The sequence below is a fragment of the Ostrinia furnacalis genome, unplaced genomic scaffold, assembly GCF_004193835.3.
Source record: "Ostrinia furnacalis isolate ACB-3 unplaced genomic scaffold, ASM419383v2 OfSCF1632, whole genome shotgun sequence".
NCBI lineage: Eukaryota > Metazoa > Arthropoda > Insecta > Lepidoptera > Crambidae > Ostrinia > Ostrinia furnacalis.
The window spans coordinates 792,421-818,886 of NW_021131871.1; the positions used below are offsets into that span (position 1 = coordinate 792,421).

General features: G+C 37.3%; 1 protein-coding gene across 1 annotated transcript in view; it reads left to right on the forward strand.

Annotated features, from left to right (window-relative positions):
- LOC114353171 (uncharacterized) overlaps positions 1–26,466 on the forward strand; it is a 39,820-nt gene that overhangs the window by 7,361 nt on the left and 5,993 nt on the right. The window contains exons 2-7 of the mRNA XM_028305032.1: positions 393–1,310; positions 10,749–10,864; positions 17,592–17,732; positions 23,592–24,121; positions 24,343–24,580; positions 25,603–26,335. Coding sequence (XP_028160833.1) covers positions 512–1,310; positions 10,749–10,864; positions 17,592–17,732; positions 23,592–24,121; positions 24,343–24,580; positions 25,603–26,335 — 2,557 coding nt within the window. The 5' untranslated portion in view covers positions 393–511. The remainder of the gene's footprint in view (positions 1–392; positions 1,311–10,748; positions 10,865–17,591; positions 17,733–23,591; positions 24,122–24,342; positions 24,581–25,602; positions 26,336–26,466) is intronic.

Here is a 26,466-nt window from a genome sequence, read left to right on the forward strand (position 1 = left end):
AGTGTATCATGTACGCAATACATCAAAATACTACAGAACCAATTGAATAACGGCACATGATGTAACATGTGTATGACACAAAACATACAAACACTTGTGAGAACAAATCTATGCACCAAATAAACTATAACAAAGGCTTATGAAATATCAGACACGGGGAAAGTGTGTCAGCTTCATTGTTGTCACTGAAACATAATACAGACCAGTCATTACTGCTGTATTTGGCAAACTTTATGCGCACCCTACGCAAAACAGTTTCTGCAAACTTCCAAGAACTTACCCGATTTAACATAAATTTAAATTACACACGTTTACTCAAAAATGCCCAAGTTAAGAGCCTCAATAAAACAGACGCTCCTCAAGTTTGTTATTTAATGAATAACATGTTTAAGGTCGCAGATCTGATTAAAAAATTTACTGCGAACAAGATCGAGTTAAACGCTGAAATAGAATGTGTGAAAAAAGTAGTTAAACCAAAGGCAATCATCATTAAGTGGCCCGTAATAATGTAATGGCCAGCAGGACTGTGAGAAAGATTAAACGAGGGAAAGGAAAAGAATCAGCCAACGCCGAAGGAAACCTACCAACAATAGTTGTCACTCCTCCCCCCGAGATGAAGGTCAAGGCTCCCAAGAAACTGGAGGAGAAAAATTCCAATAGGAATTCGGCGCTGATAGAGACGACGCTACCGCAACTTGCTTCGACGTCACAGAATAACCAAGCAGAAAATAAAATGGCGGATTTCAGTGTCAATCAGTTAATAGCAGAGTTGTCAGAAAACTCTCGAGCTTCTAAAGGAGAAATAGAGAATATACAAAGAAGACTACTGCAACAAGCGAATGAAATTTTAAAGGTGAATGCTTTTGCCAATAATACCAATGCTAGCAACCAACCAGTTCCTGAGCCTCGAGTGATAGATAGCACTCAAAAATACAGCAGCACCAGACCAGTCTACGGTCGAATACCAATCGTGATGCCTAGAAATCCAGTGGCGCAAGTTCTAAACGGGCCAGACCGAGGCAAGGTGGACGTTTCGCGCCAAGCCCTGACTAATGCTAACATGGCCGCTTCGAAGGCCGATGTCGCGAGAGCGGACAATCAACTTAACGACACCCAACTAGTCCCCGAGAAGCTACAAGAAATTTCCGTGCCATTCCCCGTGGATAATGCCGGTGCAATGATAAATAGCGACCAGGGAAATATGCAAAGGGTCGGCACGTCGGCGTTGGACGCGGGAAGAGGCATTTTTTTCTACGAAACGGGTTCTGCGCAGCGCGCCGCGGCCAGTGCGCGCGCCGCTCCGGCAAGAGGTGAATGTCTTGATCCGTCAAATTCAAAATACATTCCAATTCTGAACGCGCCCAATTAGTTCGGTTGTGACAAAGTTTTTGTTGTTATTAACACGCTCGCGTCCTCTCAGATTCCTCGCCGGAGTTCGATTCAGTTTTTTTGCGGTTTGAGGTTCGATATAATTTTAATGTCTTAATACTTGTGTCGTGTGAATGGGCGAAAGTCGAAAGCTCGTGTATCTTGCGATGCCGATGACTCGTGTATTGTGTCCGTAACGGTTATTTCATCAAGTGGTTCATTGTGCACCGCTGACGATCCGGTATGTCTGTCCTTGCTCTATTCTGTATCTAATTATAGACTAGTTTCTTACTTAGGTTGATTTCTTCAAAGCTGTACTAACTTTTTGATTACTTCTCGTGTTTGCAAATCAACTTACTCCATAATGCTGGATTTTACATAATTCTTAAGTGAAATTCCACAAGTTATCGAGTTGATTTTCCTTATAAGTCAAGCCATGGGTGACTTGACAGCGTGGTATGTCGTTTTCCAATAAATAAACGCAAAAGACACAATTTTCGTTTATGTCGCCGATTCTGGTTTATGTAAAAGCTCTATAAAACAGAACCGGTTTTCGCAAGCGATACCTATTCGCTACACATAGTGTCTGTTAAGTGATTTTATGCTTTACTTGCTGCGGTGAAAAGGATTATAAAAGCTTAAAGGTAAACCGATCTTGCACGTGATAAAAGTATCAATTTTATTAGATAAGTTACCATATATACTTAGTACAATAAATGTTAATAAATTATAATACGTGATAGAACAAGAATGAACTATAATTTACTAAGACCCAAAAGCTCTCACTTATAAATTCAATACATTAACCGAAGAAGAGCGGCACTTACAACAGTTATTACAGATATTGATGACCGCAATGATCTTGCAAAATTATTGTAAAAGCCAATAGAGAAAATATGGGCCGATGCAACACTCACGATGACTCATTCAATTTCAAACCCCTTAGCTTACAGACCTCCATCTTATCTGGGTCTGAACACCTTCCTACTATTTCTGATGACTGTTCCCACCTCTCGTTCCTACCGCTGCAACTCCTGTATAGCCAGGATCTACAGCTTGACCGCCAATAAAAACCCAAGCAGTGAAGGTCAAGTTTATCCCGAGGGAAAGCTAAACTATCATTGGACCCACAACGAAATTTATCAGAATTTAAATTTATTGCTTAAGACTGTCAAAGTGGGTCTGCAGACCTCTGAACAATGGACGTAGTTGACTGACAATGACAGGTCAAATTGACAAGTCAATCGTATCTCCGCTCTTTCTATGCAAGGTCAACCGCTTTTGTGTCTATTGTTATTAATTTCGTTACTTCCTTCTCTGATTGTATGGGCTCAGATTTAAAACGGATAGTACGAAGAACAATGGGTCTAGTTAGACACTTATAATCGGTATTCAAGCTAGCTTCTAGTTAGGTACTAGATATTAGGTACTGTACTGACTGAATCTGGAAAATTAAGTTAATCTGCTTTAAAATTTTATTAAAATTGAGTGCATAATACTACATTTATTCAATTGTTTCAGTACTCATTATAGTGTACGTACATTTCAATATTATAAAGCTCAGAATATTTATGAATCATACAGTTGATTCTAACGTAGATAGCTTCGAACCAACACTTGAACCCCAGACCGATGGCACCAGCAAAAACAGCAGGTCAACTGCACCTGTCGTGCCATAGGGGCAGAACAATGCACGAAAATTAACCTTAAGCATATGCAGATGGAGCATAATTTAGAATGTGCGCTTCCGCCTCAGCCCTTGCTTTGTTATGGTGATGTAAAATGAACCTTATACTGGTATGAACATAATTCAAGATTAATTTGACTTTGTATTATTAATTTTGAAGGACTGTGCACCACGTTAATTATGTTTCTCTATTAAATACAACAAAGCCTTAACATCTTTTCATATAATTATTGTTCCTATGAAAATAAATAGAACATTTTCAACTTCATAAAGTACATTTCTTTGTAAGTGCCTAAAGAAGGCTAAGTCTTTCAAGACAAAAGCTTTTACATAAAAGCTTTTAATTTCAAGCTTTGTTGCTCGTCAAAAGCTCTTAAATGGTTCATGTTTTCTCACAGTATTTATAATAAATATTTTGAACTTGTGGTAGTTTAGGACTTTCAACTATGAAGTTTAATTACAACTTAATGCTTCAGTAATCGTTTAATTAAGATCGTTTTCCCTTCAGCGGTCCACTTAATAGCCATATTTAATAGGTTACATTATTTATTTTATGTTATAGCTATAGCGGCAATTTTAATTGTTAAATATGTACTAATTAATCTATTCTATCGCATTGGGGTAACCTGTGATGTTAGAGCTAAGATTGTTATTTAATAAATAAATATTATCTCCACAATTTTTTCTAGTCTAGGCTTCCCACAAACGGTCTCCAGTGACATTAGTTACTTTCCACCACTATTTATTGCATGTTATCAGTCGTTTGGATCTTTAATCTCTATCTACTAAATACATATATATTCTTGCAATCAAACTTCCGCTCTATAACGACTTCAAAGCATTTACGCGACAAAGGTAACGTCTTGGCCTACCATTTGCATAAGTCGTATCGTGTATCGTTATGTCGCATCAATAGCTTGTGCTGATATGTGTTGATGTAGCATGCAGTGGAACTCCATACAAATCATGTATTTATATACAAAATTGAGGCCATTTTTGTGAACATAATCCGTGTCCAACATAAATCGACAGGTGAAGCCGCAAACATAAACTAGTTATAGTAGTTATATTTATTATTTAATAACGAGTTAATCTCAGATAAGCTCCCTTGTTATTATTTCTTATCCGTTTCCGCGTCTCTATCACCCGCAGGTGCAAATTAAATCTACTTAGGAAGTGCGGCTTTGCCTTCTTCAATACGTTTTAGATCACGATTTTCCCATTGTCTAAAATTGAAGATTGCGATCGCCTTGTGTAACTTTTTCATTACAGAATCCGTCCCAGTTACTTCTCTATCCGATTTATCATAATTCGGAATGATTAATTAATCGATTCTACAAGAATCGTGTCGTAATGTAGAGTTGCGAGTTAATTTAGGATTTTTGTTCCATTGTTGTGCAATTAGCGATGCAGAAGATGGTTTTGTAGTGAACTACGTGCAATGAGAAAATATCTGGATTTGTAATCGTTTTACTTTGTGTGTTATAACAATGAGCATCATCCTTTGACGCAGTGGAAATGCTTTGCGCACCGTCACCACTGCCGGGTGACAAGGTGGTGTGTGAAACTCCCGACGCCTTTAAAAGGGCGCTGCTCCGTCCTGAAAAGGACAGGGTGTACCCACTAAAACCTCCGCGGCGTTCCGTATTCGCCCGGGTGGAAGAAGCAACTGGTGTCTAGTATAGACAAATAGAGTTAAAATAGATGGGTCTACATTTTACATCTTAATATATTTTAATATTGGAAGCTCCTACAACGCTAGAATTTTTTATGGTAGAGAATATTATTAACGGATTGAATTAAATAAGATAATTTACCGCCAAAAACAAATGAGGCTGTAAAATGCTAATACTCGTACATTCAATAATATTAGCCGCGATCGAAAAATCAAAATGGCATATCTGTGTCGTAACATGTCACGTCAATTTGATATAACATGTCATTTATAACATGTTAGAGATATGTTATGAGTTCATACAAACACATATACCTAATACAGATCCTAGCGATACATGCTGTTACAAGTTGCTAGAAGAAGCTGAATACAACTTCGACAAGTCAAAGACAGTCCAGTAGTGAACTGCTATAGGCTGCTGATGATGATGATAATTAACTACATAAAGATCTTAAGAATCGGATCATGTATTGTCATCATGACATTATTGATAACTTTTTTTTATTATCCTAATAAATAAATTTTGTAGTTACTAAATCATAAAATCCTAGAACAACTAGAGCACAGAACCTTAAATCCTCCAAACCCTATTTCAGTTGAAGTTATAAACTCATAAATTTCAAGTATTTCGGCGATTACATAAGACCTATTTAGTTAGCGACCTATGTAGTGAAGCTACAAGCCAACGACCGTTTGGCCAGCTGAGCCGACGACCGGTCGCAACAGGACAGTGTGTATAGTTTAGCGTTTTACTTGCGCCGGCTACGCTTAGTGCCACCGTACTTGAGTGACCGTTGAGGGTACACATTGAGTCCAAATCCGTGTTGTTTGCTATGTAATTACTAGTCAGAACGTGTCCTTCCTACCTTAGTTGGTAAAAAGAGACTAAAATGGATCACTCTAAAAGGACAAAGTCCTTCCTACCTTAGTACCAAAAATGGATCACTGGAAGCTTACGCTCTCTCACTTAGGGGGAGTTGCACCACCTAATTTTAACCGTAACTATAACGATAACCGATGTTTTTTGCATGGAGTTTGACAGATTTTTAACGTTTTTATAGTTAAAGTAAGATGGTGCAACCCAGTTTAAGTGTCGTCGTACACTTTAGTGACAGTTGAGGGTAGGCACATATTGAGTCCAAATCCGTGTCGTTTGCTATGTAATTAGTTAGACCATCTCTCAATACTCAAAATTCAATAGTTTATTGCTTCCATAATGTTTACAAAAGGTGTTATTGGTAAGGTAAGATACAATTATGGACCCTGTGGGGCACTGCATTTTAGGAGAGAGGAAGATTTTTCTTTCTTATATGAAAAGAAACAAAAGCTGATTGTGGGGGGTGGTATGACGAATTTTAATCAAATAGTTCAATATTAATATTATAATTTAATAATAGTAATTGAATTGGTATTTACAAATCGTGTAATACCTAATTAGTGGTAACAAGTAAAACGAGAAGTTAAAGTATTGATCATAAATGCTTTTACTGATTCAATTTGTTCGTATAAATTGTATTTTATCAATTACTTGGCGTGCTAAACAATTAAGAGTACCTAACTTGGTAATATTTGTTAAATTTCACACCGATAGTATATTTGTTAAATTAGTAAAGAGAAATCTTAGTAAAGTAGCTTTTTAATTTACAGATAGTTTTACTTGTATTCAAACCATCGCGGCATCGTAAAAACAGGTCGATTATAGATTTTAGTTGGTTTGATTCCCGGCCCGGGTGTGGCAAGCAAATTTTTGGAATTCTTTGAATGCAGTTCTCTTTCTATTTAAAAATAAAGGAATGTTTTCTTTGAGCAAAATTTTCTATCTACAGTATTAATACTTTCCCTCCAGGTGGCCTTACAAAATTCCACCCTGTATGTTTTTGTCTATTCTTTAAGAGGCTGATTTGGCTTTGATCACTTCTTTTCTGGAGAAAATTTTAACATTTTAAAACATCATAATTTAATCAACTTTAATTACTTAATTAGAAGTCGCTTGCCTTAATACAGAAATAAAGATAAAAAGTAGTCTGTGCCGATCAAACATGTAGCTTTCTACCTGTGAGAGAATTTTCAGATTGACATCGATACACTGTCTAGGTATACACACATTTACATACAATATACACTCATTATAGTGTTGCTATTATTAAACTAGCACAGTATTTTCGTATTGTTCTATCCTCTCACTTATTCCTATCACATTTTCTCTTCTCTTCCATGTTAGGGTTAATTTCATTTATCATACAAAATGTTTACCTTTAATAATTTAATTCACAGTAACCTTTTGATTTTGGTCAGCTTCCTTTTAAAGGGAATCTCATCTTAAAATGCCGCGTGCTACATATTATAATTCGGTAATTCCAAAATGAACGGTGTTCACGCAATTCAGCAAATTGAAATATAAATGAAACGCTCAGACGCACCTAATGACGTAATTAAGTAGCAAAAACTTAATAATATCAATTTCTGAGTGCGGTCGGTGCAATTTGCTTGAGGCCAGCTTATGTGCCGAGAGTGATACATACGGCGTATCAAGCTTAGTGAGTTAAAATCTTATTTACTTGAATTATGAGTGATTTTGCAACAATAATGTATTGTGTACTGTGGACTGTACATGCGTGGTGACTAAAGTGAGTGCGATGCCACAGGAAATGAGCGAATACCTCCACATGTAGAGTGTGGTGCAAGACAAAAGCCTTTAGTATTTTGTTTTATTAAAGTAGCAACATCGCCTAAATAATGCGAAAACTACAGTCTTACTTTGATACTTCTAAATGCATTGCTCTTAGTGATGCATTTATTACAGAATGAAACTAAAGTAACATAAAAATCTTTATTATCTCTGATGATAAAGGGGCCTATTTCTTAATTTTCTTATTTACAAGTGCTCAAGAACCCTGCGTTGCTATAATATGGTCACTGGTAGTTGCTAAAGAAGCCAATCGCCGCCACAAAGAGGCAATAAAAGTTTTCATTGCTAAGGAAATGACACTCACTGAGCCATTAGAATAGTGGCCGCTTCCGTATTATATGAAATGCATGTAATTTATGTGAAACCCATCGCGATTACCATATGACATAATGAAAGGGCAAATCACTTTTAGCTAAGCGTTTCCTTATTGAATAGTCGGTCTCTTTCCATTAATAAGCAGGAAAAGAGGTTTTTATAACAGTTAGTTAAGTATTACAACTCGGAGGAAACTGGCCAGTAGGACAGCCGCCTCCTTTAGTAAGTTTAGAAGTAAGTTTGTTGTTGTTCTTTTGTTTTTATAGACATTACTATTAGTGGCATTACGAAATACAGATAATCCTACTTTCCATCAGCTTCAAATCCTGATAGTTTAATTGTCCACTCCGTAACACAACTTTTTTCATAAAAGCACATTATAAAGACAAATTAGTAGCATACTAGATGGTAAGTATTCACCCATCGACAGTAATTTCAATTGAAAACTTGTTTAATTATCTCTATAAATAAAATACCTTTGCTCCTTCGCGTGTTACTTTGATCTAAAAGATACCTTGTTCAATCCAATCTTCTACAAAAAGCATACAGCAAAAGTAAAAACTACTGATGGGAAAGCTAAACAAAGGATTTAATTTGATTTGTTTTCGCTCTCTTTCGTTTATTGAACCACAAATGCTCCTGAGAAATTGGCACTTAATACAGCTGGTGTTATTGTACGCTAGTGGGAAAACGGAGAAAATTATCTTAGGCGTGGGACACACAACAATTCTCTTAGGTTTTAATTATCAATAGTGTAAAACTCACTAGACGCGCATACTCTTGTCAAGGACTACAGACTTTCATAAAATATTTTCAGCTTTCCACCAAAGCTTAAATACGTAAAAATATGGGTCTTGAAGGAAAAAAAACATATTTTTTTCGTAACATAAGTAATAAGTAATTGCGCTTTCCCAAACCTATTTATAGCCCGCGGCTGATTGTTGTTTATTGCGCATCCTTTTTTAATAAATGTATCCTGTCATCTTTTGCCAGAAAAAAAACAATCGAAAATGAGTTTTCTACTGAAAAACAGGACCAGAACATCGCATTTTAAGCTGAGCGGACGTATTTTAGGAATAATACTTTTACTTGTTTAGTTTTAGTAATGTTTTAAGGGTGTGTCAATAAAGTTCGTATGTTCGTTGTACTTTATTGCCATTCAGCTATTATTAGAATAGTTATCTACGGATTCTATGGGATTGCTACCATGTACCTTTTTATTAACGAGCCTCCGAAATATCGGCACTGTTGCAACGGCACTGTTGCAAGCGCCATTATCACGGAGTACTTATAAGATTTTAAATTACCGGAGTACTTAACTGAAGATCTAGCGGGTGAAATGTTATTTGCAGACAAATCGGTTTACCCTCTTTCGCAGTCTTTTATTACCGCTATGTCGCTACTCGTTACATGTAGGTCCGCTAAACGCTTTTAAAGAGTAGCAGTTTACTTTCTGCTTAGCCGTTGTAGCCTAACCCTAACTCGTTTTCCCCTAAAGTTGTTTGGCGAATATCGCGATACCAGTATCCGTCTGCCGTATCAGTTAAACTGGTTAGTATATGCTAAGCTAATGCGTTAATTGCGAAGGTTCTCAAACGTACTTAGATTTAATTAGTTATAAAACGCAAGCTGGATGTGATAATCAGATTTTATCGTACTTATATGGACGTGTACCGTTGATGAGTGTTGACGAGGTTGATGATTGAGAGATCCTGTGTACTACGAGTGTGATAATAGGAATCTTGTAAAAACGAAGGCTTCATTCAATGTCAAGCAAAGAAAATAGTTTCAGTTAATTTTAAGAATCCTTACCAACTAGTACCTACACCTAGACCTAGATGATTGGCTATAATATAATATCATTTAGTGACCATATTTTTCGCACATCTTTGTAATATCACAATAGCTGAAAGGAAAATCAAAAACACTTACCCCATTGCGCCCCCGCCAGACTTACCTTGATCAACTGTAACAACAAATATTTCATATTAATATTTGGATTTTTATGATAATCATCAATAAGTAACAAAGAAGCTGAGAGTCCCTTTGCTTCATAAACTCGTAAATAGTTTTGGGCTCTGATTTCTGAAAAAATCATGATATAATTTTCGTGTTTAAAGGTTCTACTTTCTTGCTCTATTTAAATAAATAATTAGTATTTTTCTGTATAATAACTTATAACATTGAAGGTATTCTCTCTTTAGTCGTTTCCTCATTATGCCACCATATTGTGTCTTCCTACGACGTTTGCAAATTGCTTACTTGTTCCTCGTGTTTATGGAGAGCTACACTGAGTAGAATACCCAACTGCTCTCTCACTCATCTAACCAAGACTTCGAATTTCGGCCTCTAGGTCTTTTACCACCACAATGTGTCTCAAGGTAATAAATGAAAAAAAAAACTCATAAAAAACTCATAAAACTCATTTATTTCTGTAAATAAGCTTAAAAAAAGCACTTTTACACGTCCCAGTATTAACCCTACCACTGCTTCAGGACAATAAATGGGCCAGTGCTGAGAAGAAGCAGCGCAAGAAACTCAGTCACTATTGTCAGCCTCTTTTTCAAAGATTTACAGGCTTTAAAATGTACAACGTTATATAAATGCGCACTTTTAACTATGTTCCAACACAAAAACTGAATCTAGACACTCCATGAATCTGAATCTACATGTGTATCTCTTTTGGTCTTTTGCCGGTCACAATGATCCTAATAGATCCTAATAGCAACAAATCCCACCACCACCCATGGCCATACCAACCTCGCGGTTATTGTGGCTGAATCTTGAGAGATGCGCGCGGAATTGCGGCTGCCTAGGACAGATTGCACTCCACCGCGCATTCTTTATTCTTCGTCCATTTGTCCCTCTTTGCCACTCTCCCCCTTTTGGGGCATGGACTCTACTTAAACGGTGGACTCCATGGAATCTAATGGACTCTACTTAACCTAATAGTAACAGACAAAGGTATATAACTATGTTTAAAAGCAAAAGCTAAGGTTTCCCACCTGTTGCAGGCACAGTCTCGAGCCCGCCGTACAGGATGCCGCCGGCGCCGGAGGCTGCGTTGCCGGGTGCGCCCGCGCCGTCCGCGCCGCACGCTGCCCTGCACACGCACTCCGCCAAGTTCCCTGTAAGTACGAGATGTTTTAACCACCCCGTCATCAGCACGTTCCTCTTTAATCTAAATATATAAAAGGAGAAACTGACTGACTGACATATCAACGCACAGCCTAAACGGCTAAACGTAGGCACTTGAGATTTGGAAGGGACGTAGCTTAGGTACCGTAAAGGTGCACTAAGAAAGGAATTCCCGAAGTTTCCACGGGAACGGGAAATACCGGGAAAATCCTTTTGTATGAAAAATCTAAACCGCTTAAGTTAGACGCTTGAAAGGCATGCAGGTACCTTAGTAAACTTAAAGCTTAGTTACAACAGGATATTGCAAAATTCCCACGGGAAATTCTCAAAAAAATCTAAACCGCGTAAGATAGATGAAGGGGGTAAAACGGGATCCACGCGTACGAAGTCGCGGGCGACCGCTAGTTAATTTATAAGAAGCGACAATAGACCAACAGTGACAGTGTCAAACTGCGAATTCGAAGCCCATTGTCCGCTGGACTATTGTCGTAACTCCTAACAGAAACATAAACAGAATCTGAAGAAATCCTTCCCAAGATTCTAGTCTCCTCAGAGCTGCCCGATTCCAGGCATGTCTGAGGAGACATTAAGTTTTCTGGTCTGTAGTCGCCACTCGAGAACTGTTCTGTCACAATATATCAGTTGTATGAGGTCTTTGCCTCTCTATTTTGACAGAAGCCAATGAATGATTCGGCCTACCCATCTCAGGCTGACCAGACGATTTGAGGACGTGCATATTCTAAGATCTCGATAATCCTGCTAAAGGAAAACTTCGACTAATTTTTGCCATCTGTGACCACATCATAGCCCTACTCTATCTACCACCACCACGATTACACGACAACATAACACATATAAAAAGTGCAAGTCATTTAAAACACGTTAACAAGACACATAATCAGCACAACAGACAGTCGGAAAATTCAAAGTAAAATCTATATCAGCAATCAATCTCCAGTTCCTCTCGATCGACCGTTGCAAGCCGTAATTGGCAAAACTGATTACTTTATCGACCTCAAAATACCAACAAGCTGAAACTAATTTCAATTTGCTGGTGTTCTTTGATGGTGCTGATGAATAAATAACTAAATACTGACGAGATAAATTTTGACCTATATTTTCACAAATAAGTTGATTTTATTTGATTTGAAACTCAAAACACCGGCAAAGTGCGTATCGTGCCACGCGCAATATAGGGCGGACACCCTGCCCAATGCCCGTTGTTTAAACATTTGTCAAGCTAATAGCAATTTTAATCTATTCTTGTCACTACAACTAAAGCCTATTTTAAGTCTAAGGCACTAATAAGACTAGTTGAACATAGTAATTGTAGTGAATTACAGAGATTGATGTAACGAACCATGAATGTAAGTGCGTTAGCAAGAAGCATCGTGTTTACATAAATACGTAAGCTGGTTATGCAGCTGTGTACTGCACAATTCTAATAGACAGATAACACAGTATGTTCACAATTTCATTAGGTATCCCCCTTTATAAGTAAAATGCACCATACGTATAAGGAGTTGGTTAATAGTTACCCATAAAATGTCAAAAAGCTGAAAGCGTAATAAGTACTCGTAATATGGGCGCAATTGTAACTGATGAGAGCTAAGCGGAAAAAAGATAATATATTAGCTTTTGCCCACAGCTTCGGCTTCGGATTTCCAAAAATTATATTGGACTAAGGCAGTCTCTAGAATAGTGTAGCTATCTACCTAGTGAAATAATTTTCAAAATCGCTTCAGTAGCTCCTGAAATCACTTCGTATAAATAAACTCACAAACTTTACGTCTTTATATGTAATATTAGTAAGGACAATCCCGCTGCGTCTAATTAAACTTTGCCAGTCTTCTTCCGACTCCGTATACGTCGGAGCGACTCCGCTAATGACGTCGCTTACGTCTCGTATATACTCGTATATCCTGACCAGACCGAGGAATGCTAATCCTACGGCCTTATACCGAAGTGGCCTGGCAGGATGCGTGTGCCCATACTTTCTATCCGTATAAGTTATGTCAATTTAGTATGAATTTACGATGCGTTCAGGTACGGCGGTCTGACGGGCTGTCGTTTTTTTACGTTTACACATAGTCAATAAATAAATTCTAATAAAAATAAAACAAAACAATTGAATTTCTAGTAACAAAAGTGCAAGCGTACCTATTATAAATATGAAAGGCTCATATTTATTTGACTCAAAAATAAAAAAATGAAAAGCTCATATTTGAATAGAAAATCATCACGCTCATGCCAAAAACCTCGATTCAGGTATCGTTCTTAGAAATACTCGCAAGAAAGGACATTGGGAACTTTAATATGAGAAAATGCCCCAGGGCGGACAAAAATGAAACGTATTTTATTTCAAAGCTTTATACTTATAGGTATATTCACTTAAAGCGCTATGTTGTGAGATATGGGAATTCTGAGATATGACGAGTCTAAGTTGAAAATATATTTGTCTAAAATGATTTGATATTTTTACATGTTATGTTGTTTGGCATTGCAGAGTAACCAATAAAAGTAAATAAAATAATATAAATAAATAAAAAATATAAATAAAATAATATAAATAAATAAAATCTTATAAATACTTAAATTAATATTAGACAACATCTCATATATTACTCGAACCCAAAATAAGTAGCTAAGGCATTTGTGTTATGGAAATCGGGAACGACGAACCACAACACACCCAAACCAGAGACAATGTGAAAAGATCGTTTTCTATATTGTCCCGGCCGGGAATCGAACCCGGGACCTCAGGATTGGCCCGGCACACCTTGAAAACCGGTGTGTGCGCCTCTCCGCCACGGAGGTCGTCAAAAATGTTACCTAAATGTAAAATAAAATATTAAAACTTCATTTTCTCAATATTCCCATATAAGAGAGAAAAAAAAATGCACGGAAATTCATTGGATATTAGTATGTATCATCTGTGATAGGTTTCGTTTGTGTCCGCTACTTTTCGAAAAGTGGGGCAAAAAGTTCCCAATGTCATTATAAGATGCGATAAATACGAGTGAACTGTCACCATCACATAAAGCCTTATTTTGACAGTTTGTTAATTTGAAAATCGGCTCCATCTCTTTCATTTCATAGAAACACTGATCCATCTCGGAACTATTGTCTATGGTTGTCTACGCACGTTACTCTCAATCGCCGGGCACGGACGAGCGCTAAGTGGCTTGTAATTCCGATTTCATGCGCCCGCGCAGCCTTGCCGACTGGAACAAAGATGGTCTTAGCTTTGGTTTTCAAATGGTGGGAAGTTTGGAAACAATAGTTGGATAGTCAATGATGCTGTTTGACCGTATTTTTAGTGATAATTTTGGGAAAGATACTTTTCTTTGCGTTCTTGGCTCACAGCGAAGAAAATACTTGTAAATTCTGTCAGGTTTATAATTTCTTGGCTGCTTAGCGAAATACCGTCCCTGCAGCTGTGGCTTTTGTTTTATTATAAATTTCACATTTATTTATACAGTTTCATATTTGCCGCTTCGAAACTTTCCGTCGATTTTATATTGAAATGTACCTTTATGAGAGCTTTTAAAGCTTTAGAAGATTTTACCACCGCCCGGCGCGAGTTCTGTGCCTAGAGTACTATACCGTCCAATACGCTAGGTTATGTTATTATCATTTATTATAATAGTAGGTACCTATATGTTTCTTCAAACTAAACAAACACAAATCAAACATGAACATAACCGAAGAAACTCTGTGCAGATTCTGCCATACAGAAGAAGAAACGGCCATGCATGTTCTTTGCTCATGCGGCCCGCTTATGAGCAAAAGAAGTATCCATCTCGGGCGACACACCATGCACCCGGATGAGATAGCAGGTATAACGCTCCAAAGACTCTGGAAATTTATAGACTCAACGGGACTAAGCAGTGAACTCTAAAGACAAGGGCTGCCACAATAGATCAAACCTGGTCGAGCTGGCGCAAATGAAGGCCCAAAACCAATAATAATAATAAAAATATGTTTCTTAGATTTATCTTTTCTCTGCAATCTTACAACTCGGCAGCTTCAAAAGAAGCTTTTATAATATAATTAACAGATAAAATTATCCCAATTTTGTCAAACATATTATTATTGTTATGTAGGTATGTGGATTGGCCCCACGTATCTTACGTCATACCATTTGCAATGCTAATCAGCTTCACCAATTAATAAAGAAATTAACATATTTAAACTTATTTACTCATAAAATTAAGATGTGTTGGTGAAAACATTAATGGACGTGTTAACTCATGAATAATAAAGCCAAATGTAGAGCGGTGATTGTAAAATATTAATTGGAGTAGATACCGAAAGCTATTATGTATTTGTGTGGAGGTTCTCTATCTTCTTTGGCCTACCGCGTAATCTTGATGCCTAATGTCAAACTTTATGAGTCTCCTAAAAACTGTTTAATTAGAACTATAAAGTACTCTACTTTGACAGATTTATGAGAAATTAATTCGAAATCAAAAACGCTTCACGAGACCCCTAAATTACTTAAGTAGTATCTAAATCAGGGCAATAACGAATCTCTTGAAATAAGGAAATGTATTCATGACGAGTTAGATCAAACGGCTTCTAACTAATAAAATAAGTCTGAATAAGCCATTGCTTAGCAATTTTAATATCTATAAGAAAATCTACACCATTATGTATTTCATTACCATTCAATTCATGTGTCAGAGTCAACGTTCAAGCTCTCACGTGACTACGAGTAAATTAAGTACTAATAAGTAATAATAATCGTAAGTAATGGCGTAATAAACTTTCGATCACTAATAACATACTCGTATGAAGCGAACTTTTTGCGTGGCTCATCTCATCCGCAGTGAAAGTAATAAGAAGTTAAGAAGTCATTGTTGTGTGTCGGGTCGGTTTGACGTGACGTCTGCGCTCGCGCAGGTTAGAGTTAGTACTTCTAGTTACATAATAGAGGTACATAGAATAATTGATTTAAATTGTTGTGGTATTATTTTTTACGTTGCGGTGAAAATGTAATATGAAAGGTTAAGTGCGAGCTTTTAGTTCGACGGACTGAGATTGAACTGTGAGTACGTTATGTTGATTACCTAAGCTTTTTTATATGTTTTGTTTTGATTAACAAAATATGAATTCGTTATGTTGAAGTAATTGTAAATTGAAGTATCTTTCTATTTTACTCTATTTCAACTGCAGTTTTTCAGTAACTTGAAAAGCTGTGTGGGTTTTATTTAGAGCTGTTTGTTTTTAATAGAACTTAAACATTACGGAGCAACTAATTATTCAAATTGTTTTATATTGTGTAACTTAAAATCTTTTATAAAACTACTTCTGTCAGTCCCTCATAATAAAAGGTCTGGATATAATGAACAGTCCCTTATAATAAACAGTCAAACACTAGAAACTACTAAATGGAAAAAAGTGCACGAGAAAATTCAGCAAAGTTACTTGTAGTGCTTTAACAAAATGCAACGATGCGCCCAAATGATTCATGCTTGTGAAAGTGCGAACACTCTTTTTCACACTGGTTTTAATTAATAATTATGATGTGAAGTGTTTTTATACTTAGGTTATAATTAATAGACATCATTACTCTCTACAATCCCAGGAAAACAATTTTGAAATATCCCGCAGATTTCTGTTGGTTTAAGTTAGTTTCGCTTCGCTCGAGTTTCAAAGCTGTAGCTTTGTATTATGTTATTAAATATTAAGTAATACTCGAATTTATCCAGTATTCGACACAAAGCAGTCTACCTAGCCCGAGCTTAGTGCAAGAGACAAAAGCTTTCAACGAAACGTCAAGTAAGCGCAACTTACTCAAAAGATACGTAATATTGTGTGACGGTGCATACAAATAACTACATTATGGATGTCTCGTGTCAGCTCTGTTTGAAGCCACGATAAAACTTTAGATTTACTTGATTCTTCGTCGATGTTACGGACTTTGGACCTTGTTCAACCATTTTCTCATTTAGTTCTGCACGCCCCTGTATGATGGCTGTATTACATTTGGATAGTATCATAGATAAAATATGTTTAGATACTCCTGATGATAATCCCCCTACTGAATTCAGTGAACTGCTCCTGAATCGAATGTACCTACTACTACTATTTCTATTTATTTATATTAACCGGCAGACAGTGGTGACTGAGTTTGTTGCGGCGCTTCTTCTCAGCACTTGCCAAATGTTGGTCTCGAAGCGCTGGTAGGGTAAAAAGATTATGAGACATGTAGAGGTTCCTTAAGAGCATATGACGATTTGTAAGAACTATTTATTAGTCTAAACAAATAAAGAAATTTTGACTTTGACTTTGACTTTGACTGACTGTAAACAAAGGGTCAAAGTACACTGCATCACATAGCTATTCCTTAAGAAGTCATCCATCAGTCAGCTCCTCATACAGCGCTTATCCCATGCACAATCTGCCATCAAGAGCGCTTTATTCTTCCTTTATTTCCGAAGATCGGCTACGTAAGCCATCTTCGGGCACACCAGCACCGCCAAGACAGCTACGAGTCAGAGTGGTCGCCATGGCCGAAGTCAGTCAAATGGATCATCATCATTATTCCTTTTCAACCGTTATCAGTGTGTGCTAATGTGGTCTGTATTGTAATTTACCATCTTTATTATGGTTTCTGACTGTCAAGCACCTCCCTCCTTTTCTACCGTCGTTCATGCTTCCTTAAGAGCCAAAATAAAGTTGTAGAGTTCTCAACAATCTCCCTTTTCCCACAGATAGAACGCGAAGTGATCCTGTCATCCGGCGACAAGAACTCCAAGGTGCCGATCCTGCAGGAGGCCAGGAAGAGAGGCAGGCTCGGTGCAGTCGCACCAGACACCCCGCCTAAAGCCCTGGCCGCATGGACGCATGCCGAGGTAAGCTAAACCTTCCTTTATCTGATTAATTTGGGAGAACCTTCTTGACGAAGTTTGATTTTCAGGGTAAAAATCGTAGCAAAAAAATCGCGATGATAAAGAAGCTCAAAAAAAATCACGAAACCATATGGGATAATTTTAATGCTATTTTACTATGAGAATGTTCCGTAAGTCCTTCATGCAACTTATTAGATTATGGTTAGTGAAACACAAATTATCGTACCTATGACGTCAAAGATAGCCAACTAACGAACTGCATCTCATTTAATTGACTGACTGAGTTAGATGACCACATTCGCAATAAACTTCACCAAATATAATTAATTCATTAAATATTTATTATGAACTGTCAGTCGCAATTTGAACAACATAATGTTGTTGTGTTGTAAATAAAGCGTTTACCGATATGGAACATAATCATAGGACTTTCAACAAAATTATTATATCGTAACATGTAATTTACGTGCGTGAAAGTGAATTGTTGGTTTTTTACACAATAGAATAATTGACCACTAAACTGTTAGATAAAAAGTTCAATTCCACAAAGTAAAATGATATAAAGCTCGCGCTCTACAAATGAATTACATTTCTACTACTTTAGAGATATTTATTGATAACCAACACTTAGATTACGATTACGATAATACATAAGATATTTTCAATTACATAATAAAAATAATAATAACGATTAAATACATCGAACAATCTGTCGGTACGTTTTGCGCGGTGCAGTTGTTTCCCTAGTGAATACGGTCAAATCTCAAATGGTCAATACATGTCCTCATAGTTCACAAGGGTTTCACATGACCTTTACATACCCTGTATTAATTAATTCAACGTGTTAAACAATTTGCTTCGGTGCTGAGGACGGCAGCAAGTTAACAGCTCGTTAAGCGTTGTCATGTCAACATTACTCAACGCGTATGTAGTCTTCCATTTTGTTATAACAAGCTGATTATTTTCTGCGCTACCTAAGCTAAGAAAAAATGATGATTGTTTGTATGTAAGGGGTAATCTCTGGTCCAATTAAAAATACACTGAAAGATGAGGATCTACAGTAAACTTTTGTAATAATGTATGTCACACGCACTTGGAGCACGAAACCAAAAACAATGTGTGCTCCAAATAAAAAGCTACTGAAAAATAATGGTATTATTGCGTTTTTCTTTAAACTTTTGCTCAGTCAGGGGCATAGCCTATCTCGTGTCCGATTTTTAAAAAGTTACCTCTATACTAAATATTCACTGTTATTCTGATGTCATGTTAGTTTAATAGTTTCAGTGATTATTTCTTTCTCCAAATACGAGTAAGTACTTCAAAAATGTTTAATCATAATAGTCTCTTAACATATTGCATGCCATGGCCCCACTTACCCCAAACACTTACACTGACCCCAAACAATAGATTTCCATTCCGTTTCTCCTCCGCTAAAGACTCGAAATCGCTTCGGACCCTACAACTTCATGGTCGAAGAGCACGGTGCCCACGGGGCAAGGAACCCGTCATGGCCACGGACCACAGGCACCTACCAAGGAACCGTCACACGTCGCCGGTTATGGCGCATTTGTATGAGCATGTGCACGCTTTCTTGCGTTGGACAGAACAGGTGGATGGTCACTTAAAGCACTTGTTATCGGGCGGTCAGTAATGGTTATGGGCCTGATGGCAGACTTCATAAATAGCTATTGATTGCGTTTTTTCGTGCCCCTTAAAATACGGAATCGTACGCTGTGAATTTATACATTTTAATACTGAAATATTTATCTGATGGATGTACACTGCTATTAAATGGTTAGAAGTTAGGGGACATATCCGAAACTGACCCTATCAAAACGTTCTTCACAGAAGTCGCGAACACGGCAATTCTTAATCACAACTCACAAGACAACAGCAATCATCAGTAAAATATAACACATACTTAACATAGAGTTGATTGTATCATTCATAATGCTTCACAATACTATGTTACTTTCAATTTGTTGTTACGAGTCAGATGATTCTGCATTTCAAATATTACATCCAAACACGATACAAAGCAATTTATTAAGCTATCATACGCCTATATGCGTATCTTCTATAGATACGAGGGTGGCTACAAGCGCCACCAGCACCCTAGTTTCGCCCACCCCCAACAAGACTCGTTAGCTCAGTGGGTTAGAGCACCGATATATTTCAGAATCCGGCTATCGGAGGGCGGAGGTTCAAATCCTTCACGAGTCAGTTTTCACTTTTTGGTTTAATTAGGAATAATATATCACGCGCTCTATTTAATCACAAATTAAAAACTTGAAATGTGCCATTCTAATTGTGTGCCTATACATATTTAGAGAAGATGCAATCTGCACTTTTCATGTGCAACCCCAAACCAGCGCCACCTAGCGAGATTTTCCGGAAACAACTTTCGTGATGCATCTTCCAGTGGCGGATCAAAAACCAAATGGTTTCGTTCTTGTTGTAAAGTTAAAAACATTATTGTGTTATCCATGTTTCATCATCATTGGGGAGGCCTATGTTCAGTAGTGGACGTCCTATAGCTGAAATGATGATGATGCTCCATATTTTAGTTTTTTGATCTGTAACCCCTTCGTATTATAAGACGTCAGATACTAAAACCTACAGTAATATCATAATCGTTTGCATGACAACAGCTAAAACTAAGAATTATCGCCTTTTAATAGATAAAGCTTTGATACTGTAATAAAATCTAGACTAGCCGTATGACATAAACATCTATAATAATTACAACTATTATAAAATATCGTGACTTCCTCGCGCCGAACAAAGGGACGATAGGAGCCCATAAAAATTCACGCGGCGCCTTGTCGCTCGTTACGGCGAACGCAACGGGCCGCGGCGTGCCGTCTTGCTACGACGAATATGAAAAGTCAAAGAAGAAAGGTTAGGAAGCTAGTCACTAGTTTCGGGCGACTTAGAATAATTGCTGTTCTTTTTTTATTTTGTGATTGTTGATAGTGGTTTGGATAGAAAAAAAATCTGATAGAACATCACAAACTAAAGACTTATCACATTGAATACCTAACTGGTAACGCCATTTTTTTGTCGTGCCTTTAGTTTGAACACTAACGAGTGATATAGTGCCGTAACTATTGAAGGTGTTTTCAAAAACTACTGAGACTGATTTAAATCGTTAAGAACAATATTGTTCAAATTGAATCTCTAATCGAGTCTGCGAATTCATAACAACTTTAAGGAAAAACGTTTTACAACCGTTAAATCTTAACCGTCACACCAAACGACTTTCTATTCTAACCGATCCACTAATAGTTAACGTCTACGTTATTGCCCTTACAGTAATTTCACGGTGATTCCAGAGCATTGGATTGGAAGATCACGTGGCATGCGCGCGAGTGCCATTACTTGCTGTTACTTCAGAGAAAGTTAACTTTATTACTTGTATCAAATTATAATAATATCTTCATCGTTAATGTGATGTGTTGTCAGTGTTTTTGCAGCACTTATAGGTAAAGTGGCTATGACAAATCACGTTAATCTGGAATATAGCACTTATTGCAATCAATACAGCAGATTTTCATCAAAAATTTCTGTTATGCTACATAGACAGATCCATTTTTCTTCTTCATTCGGGGGACAGATTATTCTGATCTTTATAAAGTGTTATTTCATAATTGTGGTAATCACGGACAAACCCTAAGCCTATTATGCATAATCTACGAGTACAATAGTTACCATCAAAATCAAAATAAACATGTCAGTGACTTTTCCGTGAGAAAGAAGAACGGTCACGCCCCATACAAAAAAAACCCAGACCCGACAGAAACGAGACATACCTCAATTTTTTTGTCATGTCTTAATTAGTTAAATTATATATTTTTTATATTCGAAATCTATGTATAACACCAAAATATTACCCTTTGTTTTTGTTCAGGCGTTATACAAAAACTAATACAAATTGCGTATTTATCACCAAAATTGGTAAATGTATGTACCTAATGTCTATTACAGCTGCTATGGAATGTATCTAGGTGACCTGGAGATACAGCCGGAATATACAGGGTGGTTATACATATGGAACGATAAGTGATCTCACTCGATTATTTCTAAACTATACAAGATATCGAAAAACTAGTTACTGATTCTGAAAGTGTTTCACGAGCTCTTTCAAATGGTACCAATAATAGGTTACAGATTATGGAAGCATTGAATTTTTGGATTTTGTAACTTCTCATTTCCACCCTGTATAATCCGGCTGTACCTATCTCCAGGTCACCTAGATACATTCCATAGCAGCTGTAATAGACATTTAGGTACATACATTTACCAATTTTGGTGATAAAAAGGCATTTTGTATTAGTTTTTGTATAACACCTGAACAAAAACAAAGGGTAATATTTTGGTGTTATACATAGATTTCGAATATAAAAAATATATAATTTAACTAATTAAGACATGACAAAAAAAATGAGGTATGTCTCGTTTCTGTCGGGCCTGGGTCACAGATGACCGTTCTTCTTTTCACGTTAACATCAAAAATATTTCCCAACTCGATTGGTGTCGCACGTTCGTCATAGCTGCACCTTCCCTGCGCATCGCATCGCGCGCGCTCAGTTCTGACGGAGCCATGACATGCGCGCGCGCACCCAGCGACCATGGTCGAGTTCGCTTTGGAAAATGTTGGTGTTTTTGAAGTTTTCTTTAAAAAGTGACAGAAAGTTTTGGTGAAACCAGTGTCATAGAATTTACGATGCTTTGTGTGAAGCTACGGATTGAATATACTTTTTTTTATTTGGCACTAGGTTATTTAGAAAGCTTTTCTTTCAATATAAAATATTCTTATTCCAAGTCTTTATTAGTTTATAGGTCCTTTTCAGAGCACCAATATACGTCAATTTATTGAATTGAAAGCAAAAAAAAATTGTCTTAAAAAACTTTCGACAAGACTAACTTCATCAGTAAATATTTATTGAAATCTTAATCAAGTCTGTAAAGTATGGTATGAAGTATGTAATAATGTTACGCTTTACTTGATTTATGTCTTTTAGTAGCTACTTCAACCATAATCGGTTTTACCTAACTGTAAACAAACATACTTATAGACAATTAACGTGCGTTGTGTTGTGTGGCTCAGGCAGTAACCACTGATTGGAGGCAAGGAAGTAAACCGTTTTAGTTGATCGTGTCTGTGTCCTGTTTGTGTTGAGTATCGTAAACTTCTATTAGTTTGTTATAGTTTGTTAACCTAAACAATTACTTTGCGAACAATGTTATTGTTTGCATAATTATTATTCAATGAAGTTTATAATACTAGTAATAATACCAGTAAACCATAATCCTTATTGTGCAAGTTTTCATTGCTTCTAATAAAATAAAATTAAAAACATCATTAAATAAGTAGCATTTAAGATTGATTACCTGTGTTAGTTAATACCCCCATTTATTGAATTACGATTAATAATTCGTGTCCCATAAAGTATTCTTATCTTATCTTATAATCGATATAAGAAATTGGACATAAAGAGAAGAAAGTACCCTATTCATAAATCAACAGCGTTGTAATAGAAAAACACGTTAACAAGTAAGCTTATCGGAAGAAGCCCATTGTTCTGTAAACTTTCAGATACTTACATAAGCTAAGAAAACATGTACCGTTCCGCAAAACATAGATAAACACAGTATATGCAAATCGCATTCCAGTTAAATGGCTTTCATTATTTTTTCCACTGACAATCGAGGCTTTCACAAGCGTGATTTATACTTAACAGATACAGCTAGGTATCAAACTGAGGGCAATTTAAATTCCACCAACCAATAGACCATTGTTTCAACGTTTCCCATCGCACAATGCAACTGTAATATGACAGAAAACTATGTCTTCCACAGAACCAGCAGGCTGGCACCTCAGGCGACAACTTCAGACAGTTCCATGAAAACTACAGTTACGCTATGCACCAGAATCAGAACCAAGGAGCAGTTTCTAGAAACATCCAAGGCTATGACTCTCCTAAACCACCTATCCCAGCCAAAAATATGTATGGCACAAAACCTGAGACACCGAACAACTCGCAAATGATCACAGTAACCGTAGAAACAGGCAAAGATAGCACGAGAGACGCTCCTAAAAGCAATAAATCAGTCAGTAAGACATATCATACACTCAAAGACATGATCTCAAGTAGATTTAAAAGTAAAGACACCAATGAGGCTGAGAGGAACAACGAACCTGAACCTAGTTTGAATAATAGCGAGGAGAGGAAAAGGCCGGAGCCTGAGCAGGCGACGCCAAGAGAGACGGGCACGAGGAAGATGGAGCAGGGAATTTATGGAAGACCAATGCCGCAGAACAGACCTGATATGCAGTATGGACACAGCATGGCAAATAATATGGCATATCCCAGTCCATCTCCACACAGGTAAAGACAATACTTAAATTCAAATGTTTAAAGGTTCAGCCAAACCAACGCAATCACACGCGATCAGCCGGCGTGCAGCGATGGCGATCAGACTTAAGTGCATTGATTGCCATCGCTGCACGCCGGCTGATCGCGTGTGATCGCGTTGGTTTTGCTGATCCTTTACTTATTTGGCTTTAGTGTCTGAATTTAAAGTGAATATTTATTTTGTGATTCCTCAGACAAATGATGCAGCAGCAGATAGTTCAGCAACAGATGATGCTGAACCACCAGGCCAGGTCACAAGAGATGCTGGCGTCAACACCCCACTCCCGGCAACAACAACCCCAGGCGTTAGGGGCAGACGCCCTGTATCAACAGTACGGACCACCCGGCAGAAGAAGTGCCCTCTATCAGAGAGACGTTGACGTTCGATCGATGGCCAACTTCACTTCTCTGAAAACGGGACCCCAAACGTCGGTAAGATTAATTTTAAAAGTTAAATAAGTTTTCGGGAGACTTTCAAAAGTCTTGAGTTATTGTACTCTCTTGTGCATTTGAAATCATTCTGCAATAGTCCATTAATCTTCATTAAAATAAAACATCAGCGATTATTAAAGTCCGAAACTGCTCTTTCCAAATAAAGTAACTTTTATAATGAAGCTCTGAATAGCTCTTTCATGGGAAAGTTGAGGTAACGAGTCAAAATGCCGCGCATTAACCAATGTTCCAAATTAATTACCGTATTCGTAATATTCATTCACCAAAAACTTAAGAATTATCTTGAAAAACTCTGCAATAGTCTTGCAACACTTTTCTTGGGGCCACCGTTCCGTTCTCACTGGCAGCCTCACAAAGAACAATGATTCCCAACAATTAAGAGGTTTTCCCACGTACGCCGCAATTACAATAACATGTACCGACTTTGATGCCGACGAGAGATCGTGCCGTTGTACGCTCGCCGCAAGAAACTTTATTGAATCATTGTTTTCTTTTCCATAAATAAGTCAATCGCGTCAGTCAACTCGAATTTCTATACAGACTTCCTCGGCCATGTTTTGGTTCAATTATTATTTAATCCGTGTAATTACTTTCACCTGCATCATTTAATCATCCACTCCTTTTGTTTGTTAGACAACAATGTGCCGTTTTATTTTAATATTTTGATTGCTTCGAGATTAAAATTATGTACGAAAAGAATCACAACATAACCAGTTTATCTGAGAACGAGATAACCAAAGCAAAGGAAGCAGCTTAATGCTTTTCAACTGTATTATGACTTTACGGTTACCTTTTAGTTGCTAATTGACTGCGCATAACCAATAATAGTCTCTTCACAATTTACAACTATATTAACTCGGTTTTATTACTTCCTTTTCCATGATCAACACTTCAATTACTATCGCAATTCATACGTTTACCATTCAGCTAAATTACTTAATGTATTTTCATCTATGTATTTCCTAAATCATTTTGATAGTTGTATCTTATCTTTTTTCCAGTTTGAAAACTCACACTCAAGACCAGACCTCAGAAGTCCTCAACAATTGGAAAGAGAGATCATAAGGCAAAGAGGATTAGTAGAAGGCAGACGGGCCACATCACACCCTCATCTTCTAGATGAACCACAACCAAGACTTGAAGTCACCACACCGCAGATTCATGATAGATCAAGAAGAAACTCTCATGGGAATCTTTTAGAAGTGCACGAAAATGAACCTCAGAGGACTTGTGATGAGAGGGAGTCAGATGATGGAGGTTTCAGAGCCAGGCTAGCAGCTCAGGGCAGATCTAGCTTTGAAGAGCGAATCAGAACCAGTGGGCGTTCAATAGAGTCTCATAGAATGCAGGAGAACGTGTACAGAAGAACGCCGGAAATTCACAAAGAATCTAGAAGGACGCCTGAAATACATAGAGAATCAAGACGCACTCCTGAAATCCATAGGGAATCAAGACGGACACCTGACATGCATAGGGAATCTAGGAGAACCCCAGATATTCATAAAGAACGTAGAACGCCTGATTCGATAGGGCAGAAGATTAAAGAAGAAGCATCAGGTCATGCGGAAAGGAATGACGAGAGTGCAAGTCAGAAGTCGGTGGACAGCGTGTATAATTCGAACAGTAAAGCAGAGGCGAACCATCCGCAGCCGTCGTCTTCAAGGCATACGCCGAACAGGATAGAAGATTTGAAGGCCCACGGGAAGAAGGGAGCTGGATCTGGTGCTAGTTCGGGTATTTCCTAATTTACTAATACATAGATTCAAGTAATGCGAGTAGTTAGTTTCACTCATCATTCGTTGAAAGATGATCAGAAATTATAATACATAGCCAAATAATATTTAAACGAGGCTTAAGACTAGAGA